The sequence below is a fragment of the Grampus griseus genome (genome assembly GCF_964374135.1).
Source record: "Grampus griseus genome assembly, chromosome: 6".
Taxonomy (NCBI): domain Eukaryota; kingdom Metazoa; phylum Chordata; class Mammalia; order Artiodactyla; family Delphinidae; genus Grampus; species Grampus griseus.
Window position 1 is genome coordinate 21,056,902 of NC_139000.1, and position 19,675 is coordinate 21,076,576.

The 19,675-nt window shown below is 39.6% G+C and overlaps 1 protein-coding gene across 1 annotated transcript in view; it reads right to left on the reverse strand.

The window, feature by feature from the left end:
- Positions 1–8,645: 8,645 nt before the first annotated feature.
- HSDL2 (hydroxysteroid dehydrogenase like 2) overlaps positions 8,646–19,675 on the reverse strand; it is an 88,001-nt gene continuing 76,971 nt past the window's right edge. Inside the window, exon 11 of the mRNA XM_082655714.1 lies at positions 8,646–17,646. Within this exon, the coding sequence (XP_082511840.1) occupies positions 17,534–17,646 (113 nt within the window). The 3' untranslated portion in view covers positions 8,646–17,533. The remainder of the gene's footprint in view (positions 17,647–19,675) is intronic.

The following is a 19,675-nucleotide window of genomic DNA, read 5'->3' on the forward strand; positions in this document are numbered from 1 at the left end:
AAGTAATTATATTCAGCCAAAATGCCCTTCAAGTTTAAAAGCCACAGATGAACAGTTTTAAATATGAAAGACAGAAGATATTACTCACACAAGCTCTTTATGTGGATTCATTGAGCTTCAGACTATCAAATGATGATTATAGAAGCCTTAGCACAAGGACTTACGTTGTACACTGAATATATTCAACTGTAGAACTAAAACCAATGATGGGCAAAGGTGACAGAGTAGTTTGTGACTTGTATGGGGTGAACAGACAGAACTAAGAAATCTTAGGGAGCAGGAATTGACTGGTCTAGGCACTTGATTATGTATGGAAGACAGGACTGAGAATAACGGAGGCATCACAGATAACTCCTAAATTTCTGGACTGGGAAAATGTATGGAAATAGTACCACTCACTAAGCTAGGGAACACAAGAAAAGACAGATATGAAGAGAAAGATAAATCAAGTTTTGGGCATGCTGAATGTGAAGTGTTTGTGGCAGATCAAATGACTGTGTCCAGTTGGTTGTTGTATACATCTGGATTTCAGCAGAGAGGCCCTGAGTGGATATCAGATTCAAGAGTCATCAGCCAAGGAAGGTGTGAATTGATCAGAATGGCGTGTAATTTACCATGCAAGTAGCAAGGCCAGTATCTGAAAAAGAGCACCAAAAGAAACATGTCCTTAGAATTCACAAGAAAACAGCATCAGCAGTTTCACTAAATTTGGCTACACTGAGATTCTCCTGCATTTGAAACCGATGATTAAGAATTTTCTACTTTAAACTATCCAAAATAAAGTATTTAAAAATAATATGAAGAGTGAATAAAAACAAAATAAAGCCTTTAACTCCCCACTTTAATTATTTTTAATGGCATACGAAGTTGATCATATTGCTGTCTACTGGACCTTGCACTCAAGTGAAAAAATGCCAAGAGAGTAAAAAAGGTATAAAAGATGAAAACCACTATAAAATTACACATATGGAATGAAGTATGTATGTATGTATGTATGTATGAAAGACATTGGTGGAGGAAGAGGCTGTATTATCAGCTGAATTGTGTTCCCTCCAAATTCATACACTGAAGTCCTAACCCCCAGTACTTCAGAATGAGACTGTATTTGGAGATTGGGCCTTTAAAGAGGTAATTAAGGTAAATGAGGTCATTTGGGTGAATCCTAAGGATATAGACTGATGTCCTTACAGGAAGAGAGGAGATTAGGTCACAGAGGGGCACATAGGAAGGACCATGTGAAGATACCTAAGGAAAACAACGATCTACAAGCCAAGGAGAGAGGCCTTAGAAGAATCCAACCCTGCCAACATCTTATAGCTTCCAGAACTGTAAAAAATAAATAAATTTTTGTTGTTGAAGCCACCCAGTCTGTCGTACTTTGTTTCAGCAGCCCTTAAAAATGAATACAGGCTAGAGAGAGAAAGTAGTCCTAGTTGGGTAAGAGTTCAGATATTGATAATATTCCACTAAGTATGAAGCCTTGTAACAGAAAAAGTAGAGCTTTTGCTATGTGGTGATTATGGCTTATATGCAACAATAAAATTTTTTAAACAGTTAAGTATTTACAAGGGAAAACAGGGAAGATACTGACAAGGGAAAAGTGAAGGGACACAATATTGGCAAGTAGAAAAGGACGGAAGAGGTTAAAGTAGTGTCAGTTTTGAGAAAAATCAAGAAGAGAGAAATCCAACCGAGATATGTCCTATTCCTGACATTTTAATGAACTAAAAAGGTAAATAAAATAACCCAAAAACAATTCAGCCAAGGAAGGGAGAGTAATGGAGGCAACTCTGGATAATTCTCTAGAACTCAAAAGAATTTAAAAAAAAAATTTCAGCTAATGGAATCCTTGATGATTAACAAATAAAAAAAAGTTTTCAGGTATCAAACGAAAAGATGTTTGCAATGGGTATTAATGGAATTCTTTGAAAGTTATTTTTGTGTTTTTTGTTTTTGAACAAACAGGTAATCATTACTAGCAGCTGCACTACTTCTTGCCCTGCATCCAGAGCTACAGAGGCCCAAGAGGAAGTAAGGTGGAGGGGAAAGCAATTCTCCAACTTGAAGCCCTGCTCCCTTGTGCCAGGCTGGTCAACATTCAGGCAGATCAGAGGGGGAAAAAAGCTGGAAGAAAACTGCACCATTTGTGGTAAGACTTTCAATGTTTTAAAAAGTTTCTTAAATGATTTAATGTCTTCTTAAAGTTTTTTAAATTTATATTTAACATAAAGTTGCACAATTTATCTTTTGATGCTACTTTTCTTTCAGTACAAAAGGACCAATTACTGATGTCCTAGACCACATCCCTTTGCTTTCTATATTACTTTAAGTGTGATAAAGTGTTTCTTTTTTTTTTTTTTTTTTTTTGCGGTACACGGGCCTCTCACTGCTGTGGCCTCTCCCGTTGTGGAGCACAGGCTCCAGACACGCAGGCTCAGCAGCCATGGCTCACGGGCTCTGATAAAGTGTTTCTGAAATACATCTTCTTTGTCACTAGAGACACTGGTTTTACCAATATGCAATACTCAAAAAGCTCTCCAACGGTTTAAGTGTGAGACTCTGCAAAACAAACATGAATACTGCTGCATAATTTGCCTTTCTCCAGAAAAGGGTATTACACTTTGTTGACACTGCATACAAAATAAAATGCAAAAATTTGCATTTTCAGTACTTTTGGTTTCTTGACCTTTATTTGAATTTGAGACTAAGCTTTACCAAACAACAGAATTTACACTGTAACTAGCCAACCACAGTCCTCATTATGGAATCTGTGCAGTGCATTTGTTACCTAGGAAACAGAGGAGAGCACAGGCAGAGTGCAATTTCAGTACAGCAAAAGAATTCTCCAATCATGCTGGTAAATAAAGTCCATAAATCAACTAATCAGAAGCAAAGTCAAGAAGTACCATGGAAGAGTTAAGCTCTATGGAAACTTTCTTCAAGGCAAAAAAGAAACCTGTGGGGTTTCTTCAGGCGACTATGTAGGTCTCTTCACTAAATATTATGAGCAGGTTTCTTTACAAACACAAACTGTCAAAAAGTAAACTGTTCAAAATAAATGGCTTCTCTCCAATCTTCAGCTTCTCTATTTTTGACAGTATTTAAGAGAAAAAGCTTCTTTAGAGCCAGCCTCATACATCTGGTAGCAGAATATTAGTCCAAGAATGAATTCTGCATTTTCGGCAAGCAGCAAGGGTATGTACTGCTCTTAAACAACGCAGGACGATAAAGGCTGGAACGAGAGGTCACTGTCCGCACCTCTCACAGTCAGGCCTACTTTCCCAAGCTACAAAAAACTTTAGGGAAAAGAACTTGAAAGTCCCAGATCTTTTATAAAGAATAAAATTGTTAACTTTTCAGCTTTCCCCCTGGTTATTACTAATGATAATACTAGTCGTTTGAGGGTTCCAGGTAACATAAAGTGAACATTTTAAGTGTCTTTTTTTTTTGCGGTACGCAGGCCTCTCACTGCTGTGGCCTCTCCCGCCGCGGAGCACAGGCTCCGGACGTGCAGGCTCAGCGGCCATGGCTCACGGGCCCAGCCGCTCTGCGGCATGTGGGATCTTCCCGGACCGGGGCACGAACCCGTGTCCCCTGCATCGGCAGGCGGACCCCCAACCACTGCGCCACCAGGGAAGCCCCATTTTAAGTGTCTTTTAATGGTACCACACTAATAACTAACAAACAGGAAAAGACTAGAAAAGTCTATGGATTTTAAAGCCTATCAAATTTAACCGTGGAGAGCTTAGTGTTGTTAAAAAAAAAAAAACTGGTAAATATCAGATTCCACTGCTCAGCTACTGATACATTTAAAACCCAACTTTACGCAAATTCAAAATTTCTGGAAGCATTTGTCATAGTATCAAAAGCAGCAGAAAAAAATTTCAACGATGAGATGTGAAAAATAATTTACATGCCTTCCTAAACACCAACATACCAGACGAAAAATCAGATGAAAATATGAAAGAGTCTCTGGAATGCTTCTGATTAACTAAAATAGTACCGTTAATTATAGAAAAACAAAGCACAAAACAAAACAATTAATATCTACATATCACAGTCAAACAACAAAACAAAAAAACCAGGTGTTATCTTTTAGCCAGCCTAAGTAAACACACCATGCCAATCCCAGAAAACTGTTAGACACAGCTACAACTCTGTCAAGCAATTCTCAATGCAGGCCACACTCTTAATGTTTAGTTTACACAGTGACTCCATTAAACCTTAATGCTACAACTGACAGCCATGTAAACAAATACATAAACATGCAATTCAATTTGTTAGCTTATCTTTTTTAATACTGGGAAGAGCTGATGAAGAGTCTGTATCTAAAGAGCTGAAACTCTGGAAGTGTTTTAGAACTCTATACCACCATTCATGGTAAAGTCTGAACAAATTTCAACACTTAGCCTCTTTGGGCCATCCTTATTAGAAAAGGAAGAGGTATCTTGCTCAAGGGCCTACCAGCACCTGACACTGAGCTCTGTGCAGAGTTTAAATTCATTTATCTAATCTAGAACAGAAGTCAAAACAGGAACTAATCAAAGAGGCTGGCATGACCTTTGTTAGATGTACCCTCTTCTAAGTTTTAAGTAAAGTGTACAAAAATGTACACTCCAGGCATTTACAAAATAAGGCATGAAATAATATTAATGTGTTAATGTAAAACTAGGACAAGAATCTAGGATACATTTTTCTCCTAGAAAAAGACCACTATTTTAGGCATACTAAACTGTCTCCTCTTTATAATGACAAAAATCAGTTTGCCTAGTTAACACTATATTAAATTGTATATTGTTTTCTGACAAATTTCTACATGTTACTTGACAAAAATTTAAATAGCAAATATTTTTTCCACCATAATAATTTTCCTTCATGTTTGGATGATAATACTTTTATTTTTTAAGAAAGACTACATTTCCTACATATAGCTGTACATATAACTGCGTGTCCCCAAAACTGTGTTTTCTTTTTTGATCTCCTTGGTAACCATCAGATTTAAGTTTGTCAATATGGATTCTCAAACAATAAGCAAAAAAAAAAAAAGTCTCCAGAAATGAGCAGTAGATAGAGGTGAATGCAAAGATATAAATCCACACCTGCGTTAAACTCTGAATCTGGAAGGGCTTCCTTGGTGGTGCAGTGGTTAAGAATCCGCCTGCCAATGCAGGGGACACGGGTTCAAGCCCTGGTCTGGGAAGATCCCACATGCCACAGAGCAACTAAGCCCGTGCCCCACAACTACTGAGCCTGTGCTCTAGAGCCCGCGTGCCACAACTACTGAAGCCCACGCGCCTAGAGCCCAAGCTCCGCAACGAGAAGCCACTGCAATGAGAAGCTCGCCCACCACAACGAAGAGCAGCCCCCCCCCGCAAGTAGGGAAAGCCCGTGCAACGAAGACCCAATGCAGCCAAAAAAAAAAAAAAAAACCCATTAAAAAAAACTGAATCTGGAAAATTAATTTTCTGGGTGCTTATGCAACTTCATTTATTATCTGAGTATCTACAAATACATAGCAACTGTTCATAAAAAACATATAAATAATACAAATCAGAAATATCACTTACAGTGCTTTTCAAAAGTTATATCCACCATATACAACACAGTCGTTGGGTTATAAACAGAGAATACATAAATATATATAATAAAATAGGGAAAGCACAATCACAGGGAGAGATGATCAGTTCTAACGTTCATGTTCTCCCCATATGTCGTGAAAGATCTCATATCTTAAACCAGCAAAAATAAAGGTTTTAGCCTGGACAGAAAGTTAGATAATTGTTTATCGCACTCCAGTCTAACCTCCACTGTGGAAGTGACTTACTTGTTAACTGTTTATTTAATAGGTAGAAGATTCTGTCATGTTAAACCTAAGGAGTCTGGGAAATAACAAAACTTTACCTCCAAAAGTTATACATATATGTAACCATCACAACCATATTCATCTTTTATTTCTTGCCTTTAAGTCCTTATCAGAAAGAAAGAAGAAAGAAAGAAAGAAAGAAAGAAAGAAAGAAAGAAAGAAAGAAAGAAAGAAAGAAAGAAAGAAAGAAAGAGAAAGAAAGAGAGAAAGAAAGAAAGCCATCAGAATACTAAAAAACACTGATTTTGGTCAGCCCAACCTTCTCCTACCGAGGGAAATCTATTTCTCGATGTATTTGATAACAAACACAAATCACTGTGCGCAGCCTCAGACGGGTTGGGGGGCGGAAGAGCCCTTCGGAGAAAGCCCTTCTCCGTCAGAAACAATAAATAAGGGACGCAAGCGATGCACGTTCCTTCACACACGCCCCAAACGCACCTTGGCGTGCCTCGCGGGAGGGAAACAAGTCTGGCAAAGCACCGAAACACCTCTCTCCCTCTCTCTCCATAACCTCCTCAAGACTTGAAAACTAAGAGAGCAGATCTTTTCTTTCCCCTTTCCCGCCCTCCTTCCCACCTCCAACAAACCCCAGAGAGGGAGCGGGCGAGCCAGACCCACGCAGCGCGCCCGCGGCCGCGGCGGCGACAGGAGACGCTGGGCGGCGGGCCGGCCCCAGAGAGACAACCCAGAGCCGCGGCCGCCGCTCGCTCGGCCGCCGGGGGTTTCTACCCCCTCACGCCCCCGAGGCCGTCGCCGGCGACGTCCGGCCGCCCGGCTCTCAGCCCTGACTCTCGGCCTTCTCGCGCCACCCCCCCCACAAGCCCAGAGGAACAAAAGGAGGGTTCAGCCGGGTCACTGCTAGGCCGCCGGCGGGGGGGAAGCGGCGCGGACGCCAGTGCGACCGCCCCCCACACAAAGGGGCTCCCGGTCCCGGGCGCAGCGTCGGCGCGCTCGTCCCCGCCCCGCGCGCGGGCTCTCACCCACCTGCAGGTGTCTGTGCGTCTGTCCATAGGAACGCGGGCAGCGAGGGGGCCTGTAGGAGCCGGGCAGCAGGGGCTGGAAGGGGCGGGACGGAGGGAAGGGAGGGAGCGCGGCCACAGGGCCGGGGAGCGAAGGCAAGTAGAACGGGAAGGCGCCGGACGGGCGACGGACCGAGGGGCTGGGGGCGGGGGCGCCAGCCTGGCTCCGCCGACCGGCGCGCGCCGCTCCGTGCGCCCCGAGCTCCGCGCGCCCGACTCCGAACGCGGCGGGCAGGCGGGGGGCGGGGCGCGGGCGGGGGCGGGGCCGGCGAGCGGGGCGGGGGCTCGGACCCCGGCCTCCAGCCGGCACCGGAAACGCGCTGTGGTCCGGGAGACCCACAGGAAGTGTGTAACGGCCCTCCCACGACGCGCACCGAGCTAGCGGCGGAGGCTGTCCGGAGGAGGTGTGGACCGACCCTCCTGCTACAGACACGCGACCACGAGCTCGGTCTCCGCAGCCCGACAGGCGTGGGAGCCACGATCCCCTCAGCGTTCTCAACTGGGCAGCACCCCCCCTCCTGCCACACGCCCCAGGCCCGCGGCCCCCGCTGCCCTTCGCAGCTCCGTACAGCTCCACCTAAACGCCAGAATCAGACCTCCTTGCAAGACCCTGGGTTTGCCAGGCGTGTGATACCTGTTTTAACGCGCTGAGTGGAGTCACTTCTACATCCAGGCATGTGCAAGAACACCTCCGATCGACAGACGTACAACCCACAGTCACCGCTACCCGGTGGAAGTTTCTAATACAGCTACAACCACACGCACCCATCCCGTGGAGGGAGCCGGTCTGCTGAATAACACCTAAAACACACTAAGACCGGGAAGCATATAATAAGACCACCTGCACAGCTCGGCACAAGGGAGGTAAGGCTGGACCAGGCGCCCTCCACCTTTATCTTATCCACCAAACACTTTCATAGTACTTACACTAAGTGCTTAGCGAATATTAATTTGCTTAATCCTAAGAACTCTATGAAATGGGTCTTGTTAGCATTGCTGTTTTGCACATGAGGAAACTGAGGCACAGAGACAGTAAGAAAGCTGCCCAAGATCACATAGTAGGAGGAACCCAGATTCGTCCCAGGCAGTCTGTCTCTGTGCTCCTTTCTACTTACAGCCCTATGCATCTCCAAAATAATAATAATGGCAATAACTATCATTTAAAGCATATCTGATTAGCCATATGTAGTGCTGACATCTTGGCCTCATCCCAGCTGTGACAGGGAAACCTCATTCCCTCCTACCCTGGGGTAAGTGAGGGGAGAAAAGAGTATGACTGAGCAGAAAAAGAGACTAACTTCTGAACAAAGGAGAAAGGATTCCTAACACCTGTGTCTATCAACACTCCTCCTGGCTGAATTTAAAAATCTTTAAACATTTTTGATAAATAATGTGTCCAAAAAAAAGAAAAAAAACCAGGGACTTTCCTGGTGGTGCAGTGGTAAGAATCTGCCTGCCAATGCAGGGGACACCAGTTCAATCCCTGGGCCAGGAAGATCCCACATGCCACAGAGCAACTAAGCCCATCCACCACAACTACTGAGCCTGCGCTGTAGAGCCTATGTGCCACAACTACTGAGCCCACATGCCACAACTACTAAAGCCTGCACACCTACAGCCTGTGCTCCGCAACAAGAGAAGCCACTGCAATGAGAAGCCCGCACACCGCTACGAAGAGTAGCCCCTGCTTGCCACAACTAGAGAAAGCCCACGTGCAGCAACAAAGACACAATGCAGCCAAAAATAAATAAATAAAATAAATTTATTAGAAAAAAGAAAAAACAGTTAATCGCCACATGTTTCAAGTACATAATCCTGTGGGAAAATTGAAATCCTGTGCATTGCTGGGAGAAATATAAAATGGTGCTGCCACTATGGAAAACACTATGGAGGGTCCTCAAAAAACTAAAAATGGAATTACTGTGTGATCCAGAAATCCCACCTCTAGGTATATATATCCAAAAGAATTTGAAGCAAGAACTTAAAGAGGCATTTGCAACCCATGTTCACTGCACCATTATTCACAATAGCCCAGAGATGGAAGCAACCAAAATGTCCAAGGATGGATGAATGGATAAACAAAATGTGGCATATACATACAGAGTATTATTCAGCCTTAAAAAAGCAACCCTGTCACATGCTACAACATAGATGAACCTTGAGGACATTACACTAAGTGAAATAAACCAGCCGCAAAACAACAAATACTGTATATAAGGTACCTAGAGTTGTCAAAATCACTTATATAAGGTACCTAGAGTTGCCACAATCATGGAAACAGGGTATTATGGTGGTTGCCAGGGAATGAGGGGATTATGGAGAGTTGTTGTTCCATGAGTATAGAGTTTTAGTTTTGCAAGATGAAAAAGTTCTAGAGATCTGATACACAACAATGTGAGGATAAACCACTGACCTGTACACTTGAAAATGGTCAAAGGGATAAATTTTGTATTATTTGTTTTTTACCACAATTAACTATTTAAATGCAGTCCCATTTGTTTAAAGGATATTTCCACCTTGATGAGTTTTTTAAATGATGCAGGCTTCCAGCTATGATGAGGTACCTTGTTGAACAAACTAACTCTCCCACTAAAAGCTATAAAAAGCTGCATTAAAAAAAAATAAAAGCCTGTTTAAACCTGTTATACAGCAATCCACGCAGCCAAGGCCTGAGATTCCCAAGAGCCCAGCAAGAAGGGAAACATGATGAAGTGAATCCTCCATCCTAAGCCATGTTTCCTCCTTATGGCATTGTTGATCTGTGTCTAGGAGTATAGAAATCTGAGAGAGGCATCCTAGAGCTTTCAATAGTCTGATTGGGCTGGAGATACAAATTTTGGAGGTCAAGTCTATCAGGGTAACTAGGGCTTGAGATGCTAAGATCCCAGAAGAAAGGCAATCACAGTAAAAGGAGTCAGTCATTCTACATATTTTCCCTCAAAGCATTTGCTGATTCCTAGCCTGTTCATGCAAGGGGCAAGAAGCCAGGAAATCAAGCAGAAAGCAGTTGTTAACAGGAAAAAAAAAAAAAAATCTAAGCAGAAGTTTTTGGCTGTCTTACTGTGCTGGAAAGAATTAAATAGAATTAAAGTTCTTAGACTTATAGTAGTAGAGACTGGCTAGGATGTGACTGCCTTATAATCATTTGGTACTTTCTCAGATAAATATATGGTCAATTGTGTACACTTTTAAGTTGCACTAACATTGCTTTTGTGCTTTTCATGACTAAACAATATTTTTCATTAACCTTACAGTAATGGAAACCTCAACTTGTATTATGGAAAAGTTTTTTAATGTATTATATTTTTTAATTTCTGAAGTTCTATTTTTATTTTATTCTGCTGTTTTTCAACAAATGATGCTGGAACAATTGGATTTCCCTAGTCAGAAATATGAAATTTGATCCACACATTGCACATGTACAAAAATTAACTTGAAATGCTAAATACACCTAAATGCAAAACTTAAAACTGTAAAACTTCCATAAGTTTTCAGTTAGGCAAAGATTTCTGAATTATACCGAAAGCATGATCCAGTAAAGAAAAAGATTGATAAGTTGAACCTCATCTATTTTTTAAAAATTTTATTTTTGGCTGTGTTGTATCTTTGTTGCTGTGCGTGGGCTTTCTCTAGTTGCAGCGAATGGGGGCTACTCTTCGTTGCAGTGCGCGGGCTTCTCACTGCGGTGGCTTCTCTTGTTGTAGAGCATGGGCTCTAAGTGTGCAGGCTTCAGTAGCTGTGGCATGTGGGCTCAGTAGTTGTGGCTCACAGGCTCTAGAGCGCAGGCTCAGTAGTCGTGGTACATGGGCTTAGTTGCTCCACGGCATGTGGGATTTTCTCAGACCAGGGCTCGAACCTGTGTCCCCTGCAATGGCAGGCAGATTCTTAGACACTGCACCACCAGGGAAGCCCAAACCTCATCTATTTAAAAAAATTTTGTTATTCCTGTATCACTGGTAAGAGAATAAAAAGACAATCTATTGAAAGGGAGAAAATATTTGCAAATATCTGAAAAATTACTTGTATCCTGAATATATAAAGAGCTCCCAAAATTCAATAATAAAACAAACAATGGAATAAATGTGGGCAAAGATTTGAGCAGACACTTCATCAAGACGATATACGCATGTCAAATAAGCACATGTAAAGATGCTCATCCTCATCAAGGATATGGAAGTTAAAATACAATTAGATACTACTACATACTTATTAGAATGGCTAAAATTTAAAAGGCTCTACATATCAGGTGTTGATGAAAATGTGAAGAAATGAAATCCTATACATTGTTAGTGAAATGTAAAATAGTATAACCACTTTGGAAAAAAGTTTGGCAATTTCTTAAAAAGTTAAATATATGCACACCATATGATCCAGTCATTTCATACCCAAGAGAATACAGGGACTTGGTACATGAATGTTCACAGAAGCTTTATTTGTAATAGCCAAAAGCTGGAAACTACCCCAATGTCTATCAACAGGTGAATGGATAAACAAACTGTGGTGTATTCATATAATGGCAAACTGCTCAGCAGTAATACAAAAGAATGAACTATTGATATATGTAATGATAAGAACAAATTTCAAAGTAATTACGCAGATTGAAAGAAGCCAAACAGAAAATACATACTGTATGGCTCCATTAATGTAAATTCCAGGAAAATGTAAACTAATCTATAGTTATAGAAAGCAGATCAGTACTTGCTGGAAATGGGATCAAGGATGGGCATAAATGGCTACAAAGGGGCAGAAGGAAACTTGGATATGTTCATGTGTTTGGATAGTTGGTGATGGATAGGTTGACAGTGCAAAGAGTAAACATATAGGTAAATTTAAAGACTTTTTTCTCATTTTTTTAATCTTTAAAAGGATAATTCACTGTTATCAAAAATATTAAACAATATACTGTAGAGTTTAAAACATATGTGGAAATAAAATGTATGACAAAGTAGTACAAAGGATGGGAATGGGAAATGGAAATATTTTGTGAGATTCTTTCAAGGAAGACAGAAAGAAATAGAAGACCAGAAAAGAAGAACAAAGATATACAGAACAGATGGAATAAAGCAAATGGTAATTAATAACTTCCCAAAACAGAAAGCACCAGGTCAAGATGGGTTCACTGATGAATTCTAACAAACATTTAAAGAAGAAAATTATACCAGTTCTCTACAGTCCCCTTCAGAAGACAGAAACAGAAAATATTCCTAATTCATCCTGTGAAACCAGCATTACCCTAGTACCAAAACCAAAGAAAGACATTTCAAGAAAACTACAGACCAACATCTCTCATGAACTTAGATGCAAAAATCCTCAACACAATATTAGCAAATTGAATCCAACAACATATAAAAAGACTTACATAGCACAGTTGTCTTAGCCTGTTCAGCCTGCTATAACAAAAAGAGACTAGGTGGTTTAAAAACAACAGAAAGTTATTTTGCACAGTTCTGGAGGCTGGGAAGTCCAAGACCAAGGCACAGGCAGATCTGGTGTATGGTGAGGGCCTGAGCTCTGATTCACTGGTGGCACCTTTTTGCCATGTCCTCGCTTGGTGAAAGGGACCAGCTAACTCTCTCTGAGGTCTCTTTTATAAGGGCATTAATCCCAGTCATAAGGGCCCCACCCTCATGATCTAATCACCTCCCAAAGGCTCCTTGGGGGGTTAGGATTTCAATATATGAAATTTGTGGGCATAAGAACATATAGGCCATAAAAACAACCAAGTGGGATTTATCCTAGGTTTGCAAGGATGGTTCAACTTTCAAAAGTCCATTAACGTAATCTACCACATCAACAGGCTGAAAGAGAAAAATCACATGATTATACAAATAGATGCACAAAAAGCATTTGACAAAGTCCAACACCCACTCATAATAAAATATTTCAGTAAGCTAGGAATAGAGGGGAACTTCCTCAATTTGATAAAGAATATCTACAAAAAACCTACAACTAACATCACACTTAATGGTGAGAAACTAGAAGCTTTCCCATTAAGATCATGAATAAGGCAAGGATGTCCCCTCTCACTACTGCTTTTCAACATCATACTGGAAGTGCTAGCTAATGCAATAACTTAAAAGGAAATAAAAGGTATACAAGTTGGGAAGGAAGAAATAAAACTCTCTGTTCACAGATGACATAATTGTCTATATAGAAAAGCTATAAAAATTACCAAAGAAACTTCTGGGAACTAATAAATTATTATAGCAAGGTTGTAAAATACAAGGTTAATATACAAAAGTCAATCACATTCCTATATACCAGTAATGAAGTGAAATTTGAAATGTAAAACACATTATCATTTATATTAGCACTCAAAAAATTTAAATATTCAGATACAAATCTAACAAACTATGTGCAAGATCTATATAAGAAGACCTACCAAACTGTGATGAAAGATATCAAAGAATAACAATAAATTAAGAGATATTTCATGTTCATGGATAGGAAGACTCAATACTGTCAAAACATCAGTTTATCCCAAGTTGATATATAGATTCAACTCAAAGCCAATCAAAATCCCAGCAAGTTATTTTGTGAATATGAAAAAACTTATTCTAAAGTTATATGGAGAGGCGAAAGAACCAGAATAGCCAACTCAATATTGAAGATCAAAGTTAAGATTGACATTACCTGACTTCAAGACTTACTATAAAGCTAAAGTAACCACATAGCGTGGTATTAGTGAAAGGATAAATAGATCAATGTAGGAGAATAGAGAGCCTAGAAATATACCCACATGAATATAGTCAACTGACCTTTGACAAAGGAGCAAAGATAGTCTTTTCAACAAATGGTGCTGGAACAACTGGATATACACATGCAAAATAATAAATAAACAAAGGCTTTACACCTTTCACAAAAATTACTCAAAATGGATTACAGATCTAAATGTCAAATGCAAAACTAAAACTCCCTAGAAAATATCATAGGAGAAAACCTAGATGACCTTGGGTATGGCAATGACTTTTTAGATACAACTCCAAAGGCATGATCCATGAAAGAAATGACTGATAAGCAGGGCTTCATTAAAATGAAAAACTTCTGCTCCGCAAAAGACAATGTCAAGAGAATGAGAAAGCAAGTCACAGATTGGGAAAAAATATTTACGAAAGACACATCTGATAAAGGATTGTTATCCAAAATATACAAAGAACTCTTAAAATGCAACAATAAGAAAACAACCTGATTTAAAAATGGGCCAAAGACCTCAACAGACATCTCACCAAAGAAGATATAGAGGAAAGTAAGCATATGAAAAGATGTTCAACATCATATGTCACGAGGGAATGGCAAATTAAAGCAACAATGAGATACTACCACACACCTGTTAGAATGACTAAAATCCAAAAACCTGGCAATACCAAGTGCTGACAAGGATGTGGAGCAACAGGAACATGCTGCTGGTGGGAATGCAAAATGGTACAGCCACTTTGGAAGACTATTTGGCAGCTTTTTTTTTTTTTGACAGTTTTTTTTCTATTTGGCAGTTTCTTACAAAACTCACTCTTACTGTACGTATATTTTCCTTCCTACAGTTTCCTATCCTAGAAACTGAAAGTCCTCTTTGTCTTGTTCCTTCACAAAAAATTTTATTGTTCATTGTTGTATAAGCTCAAGTTCTAACCACATCTTTGAGTTACTCATGTCTGAATGCTTCCATGTTTATGTGCAATGCATATGTAAATACTTCTATTTGTTTTTCTCTTGCTAATCTATCTTTTGTTAGTCTAATTTACAGGACCCCAACTGAAAACTTAAGATAGGTAGAGGAAAAAGACTTCTTTTCTTCTACTTAAGAGGATTATTTAAGAGGCACTATTTAAGGGAATTCCCTGGTGGTCCAGTGGTTAGGACTTGGCACATTCACTGTTGGGGCCAGGTTCGATCCCTGCTCGGGGAACTAAGATCCCACAAGCCGTGTGGCACAGCCAAAAAAAGAAAAAAGAAAAAAAAGGCACTATTTAAGAGGATTTGTTAAAATATAGGATTACTAGCAACAAACCATCTTTAAAATGTCTGAATAACTTCATCAAACACTAAAAAGCCAAATGGCATGGTTTCCCTCCATACCATTCTATTTCAGAAACGGGTCAAATGGATACTGAACCACACACAAAATGGCCATTCAAAACTTCTGGGAGACTCTACAACCTCAGTGCAGTTAATGGGCAAGATCCAAGAGAAGGGAACACATGAATTCATTAAGGCAGCTGGGGGATGTGGCAAGAGAGAAAGCTTTAGCAATGTAGCTGTGGTACCTTTATTTCTGATAAAATAGTACAGACTGCTCACTACTTCTTAGTGATAATAAGCGAAAGCAGGCTGCAGAGGACCTCATCCAACTCCCTCAATTACTGATATGAAAACCAGGGCCCTGTGGAAAGATTTTCTTCTGATATCCTAAGGCCTTTTAATTAGCAAGTTCATGTTTTAGTAACCAAACTCCAGAATTCCTGCCTCACAATATTTTCTAGTTTTTATTTTCCCAAAGCTTTGAAGCCATGTGGAAAATGCAGAGAAAGAAGAAAAGTCTTTAGAAAATTTCAGTAGAAAAGGAGTCTGCTGGCAACATCTGACAGGGATCCTAATGTGGCTGGAAATGAACAGGAGAGGCCAAGGGAGTTGTGAGCCTGCCATATCAAAGTCAATCTATCTGGGCTTCAAGGAGGGGGAAGTGGGGTCTTCAAGTTCTATCCAAGGCCAATGTACTGGGAGGTTGTTGGAAAGGGCTTGTTAATTTTGACCTTGGGCTAGTCCTTTCCTATCTCTGATCCTCTGTTTCCTGATTTGTAAAATACAGATTAAGTGCTCCTAATGTTATGATTCTACAAAATGTCAGAATTAGCTAAGTTGCTTAACAGCACAATAATATTAAAGTGAGTGGAAGGTGAGAAGTGAAAGAATTACACTGAACAAGTATTTTTAACTGATTAAAAGGAAAGATAGGAGCTTAAAAAAAATAAGTTTAACTTTTTTAAAAAAAGAAATGAAACAGAGAAGGACCCTGTGGGGCCATCCTAGGTACAAAGCCTTTCTGTATCCCCTATTTCTTGTTTGTAGGAAATAGGCTTCATTCAGCCTCCTTGACCTTCACTGAGTTACAAAGGGCAGATTCAAACAGTTGCTAATCAGGGAAGGGAGGGAATGCAGAAACAGGGGAGGAGCAGTCAAGAAACAATAGTGCAGCCTTGGGGCAGGGTCCTGGTTCCTCTTCAAGGAATATATATAACAATATCTTTGCATTCTTCTGTAAGAACTAACGCCCCCACCCAGGTGGAGGATGGTAACTTCAGGCTGAGCACAAGATTTCTGAAACACCTCTCTGTTACCTCACCACCAACCAATCAGGAGACAGTCACACAGCGCTCACCCCAAATTCTGCCTATAAAAACTTCTCCCTGAAAACCATTGGGGAGTTTGGGTTTTTTGAGCACAATCCACCCATTCTCCTTGCTTGGCCCTGTAATAAACCTTTCTCTGCTACAAACTCCAATGTTTCAGTTTGGCCTCACTGTGTGTACTGCATAGGAACTTGTGTTTGTAACAGAAATACAAACAAACTATTGCATTAGTTTACTAGGACTACAATAACAAAATACCACAGACTGAGTGGCTAAAGCAACAGAAATTTCTTACAATTCTAGAGACTAGTCTGAGATCAAGGTGTCAGTAGGTTTGGTTTCTTCTGAGGCCTCTTTCCTTGGCTTGCAAATGACTGCCTTCTTGCTGGTCCTCACATGGTCATTCCTCTGTGTGTGCCTCCTTGGACTCTCTTTTGTGTCCAAATTTCCTCTTATAAGGACACCAGTCAGACTGGATTATGGCCCACCCTACCCTAAAAGCCTGGGTTTTACTCACCTCTTTAAAGATCTTATCTCCAAATACAATCAATTCTGAGATTCTTGGGGTTAGGACTTCAACATATGAAGGGGGCATACCATTCAGCCCATAACAGCCATCTATTCTAATGTTCTCATTTCAAAACACTGTGACCAAGTGCACACTTCTGGGGAGGAATTATCTTAGGATATTTTTACATACTTTAAAATAGGATATATATACTGCAGTTAGTTGAATTACATCAATAATATTTTCCTATAGGTAAAATACCTTACACTTAGAAAGGTAGTTAACAAAATATACTTTTTGTTTAATTTGTCTTCACAAATAGTATTTATTAAGTAGTTTATTATGTGATTTCTATGAAAATGTAATATAGAAGATTTTCTTTAAAACAAGTTTATAAAACTCTAAAATATCATTAGTATACAATCCTAAACTGAAAAGTTTAAAACAGACTAGTCTCATTTTACGTGGGAAAAAGATATGAAAAAAGTAATGTTGCTGCTTGACCCCAATTGATTACTAATAATACTTTTCCCAGAAGATGATGGTGTATGAGATACAGGACTCAGAGGGCAAAACTCACAAAATAAGAAAAATAGAATATCTTAGAATTCTACTTAATGATGCTTATGTTTGGTTGGCTAGCTGTTTTAATTACAATTTCAAGTCTTATAGATACAGAAATTCTATTTTTTCCAGAACAAACATGTATATCCTTATAATAGGGATGAAAACAAACATTCAATTTTAACTATTGAACCCTTTTACTTTTTGAGCTTAGCGGTCAACATTTTTTTTCTCTTCACAGCCTGGCATTCATCTGATTCATTAGCTTCTCCAATTTGATTGCTAGGGCCATGTTTCCTTTAATCTTCAATCTTCCTGACATGAATGCTATTGTTGGTTTTAGTTTCCCTAAAAAGAGAAAATGAGAGAGGAAAAATCAGTCATTAGTGCCCTTAGGGATGTACCGCTTCAAGAACATGCTTATAAAAAGAATCTCTGAGTTCTATAAACCTCTGAAACACAGAAATTTCTTTTATAGCATCTTTTTATCAGTATCTTGGGAATCCCAATTCCTAGATTTAGATTTTAACAATATCTTGTAATATGAGAGATAATATAAAAGCAACAATCAACAAAAGATTATACCAAAAAGCGGAAGAGGTGACATGTACAGTACACTAAAGAATAGATGGCCCTCAAATGAACTGTAGTAAACAAATACTATCTATTTTAGTTATTTTCCAATCTATTATAGTTCATTAAACTCTTAATATTTCAAGTTTAGAGTCAAAAAATCAAATGGTATAAATGCATATAATTTTCTTAAGAAATGACATTAAAAGTATAGTGTATGGACACAGAAGTACATCTTAGCAGTATTTTAACCACAGGAATGCCAGCATGTAAAATGGTGGGCATTAAAACAGAATTGTAGCTAATAACAACATATAATAAATAGGAGTGCCATGAAAGGAGAGAACTTTGTTTTTATTTGCTACTCTCATTTCCCAATCTTTTCACTGTTAGGCTTCAGCTAAAAAACTGGCTCCTTGCTCTCTCACTCTACAGTGAAACCCACCAGTCCACAGCCCCACTCATGCATACACAGCTTCCAATCAGCTTTACATAGCCTTGCTTGTTAAAGATGAATGGGCAGCAAATGGAGACCAGGAAAAAAAAATCACCCCAAAACCAAAAACAAATCAAAGCAATTTGGGGGAAACAGAGACTGCAGGCATAGAAGAAACAGAAACAAAATAAATGAACAAATTAAAAATTCTGTAATTCATGTCCTCATTGATAAGACAAGCTGTGACAATGTGTCAACAACAGGATGCTGGAAGAAAAGGGGTGAGGAGGAGAAGCACAGGAAATGGGTATTGAAAAGAGAGGAAGTGGGAGAAGCAGGTGAAGGGGAATGGAATGGGGTAGAGTGAGGAGGAAGAAGGGGGCAGTAAGAGAAGAAAAAAGAAGCTGAGAAAACATGAGTGAACTCTTGGAAATTAAGATTTTGACATATCCACAATATCAGAATGTAATAGAAAGGAGACACTTGCAATCTTCTGGTCACAGCAGTCTCTCTATTGCAAAATTCCCCCTACTGCTATTACAAAAGCCTCTCTCTATGAACCAGCACCCCCCCACCACAATAATCTTTTGAAATAAAGTTTTCCTTACTATATATACATATATATTTTGTTAAAGGAAAGAATAATGCCCTAAATATAACATGATTAAATCAGAGATATAATGTTTTCTTCAGAAAGTGGGAACTGAGAAAACTGAGATAGCTATCAAAGAAATAATATAAGATACATTCCCAAAGAGCCCATCAAGTATTCAGGAAGATGAATGAAAAAAAGCCTTGTATCATTGTGAAATTTCAGAACACTACAGAGAAAGAGATCATTTTGATTCCAAAACTTTCAGAAAGGGGAGTGGTGGATACAAAAGATTAAGAATAGTATCAAATCCTCCATGGTAATCTTAGAAGATGGAGCAATGACTTCATTTTCTGAGGGAAAATGAATTGCAACACAGAAATCTCTACCCAGACAAATAATCAATGTGCTGGGATAATACAGGTAGTTTTAGATACGAAAATTGCCTCTTATGTATCCTTTCTAATGAAGCTACTGGAGGATGGGTGCCACCAAAATGAGGATGTAAACCAAGAAAAAGAAAGAGATACAGGAAACAGGAGATTCAATGCAGGAGAGAGTTACAGAAATTTCTAGGATCACAGCTGTGTAGCAGACTTAATGAGCTATCTGTTTAGAACCCATTTCTTTTTCTTTTCTTTTCTTTTCTTTTTTTTGGCCATACCACACACCTTGCAGGATCCCTGACCAGGGATTGAACCCAGGGCCCCAGCACTGGAAGCGCGGAGTCCTAACCACTGGACGATCAGGGAATTCCCCATGAGTTATCTGTTTGG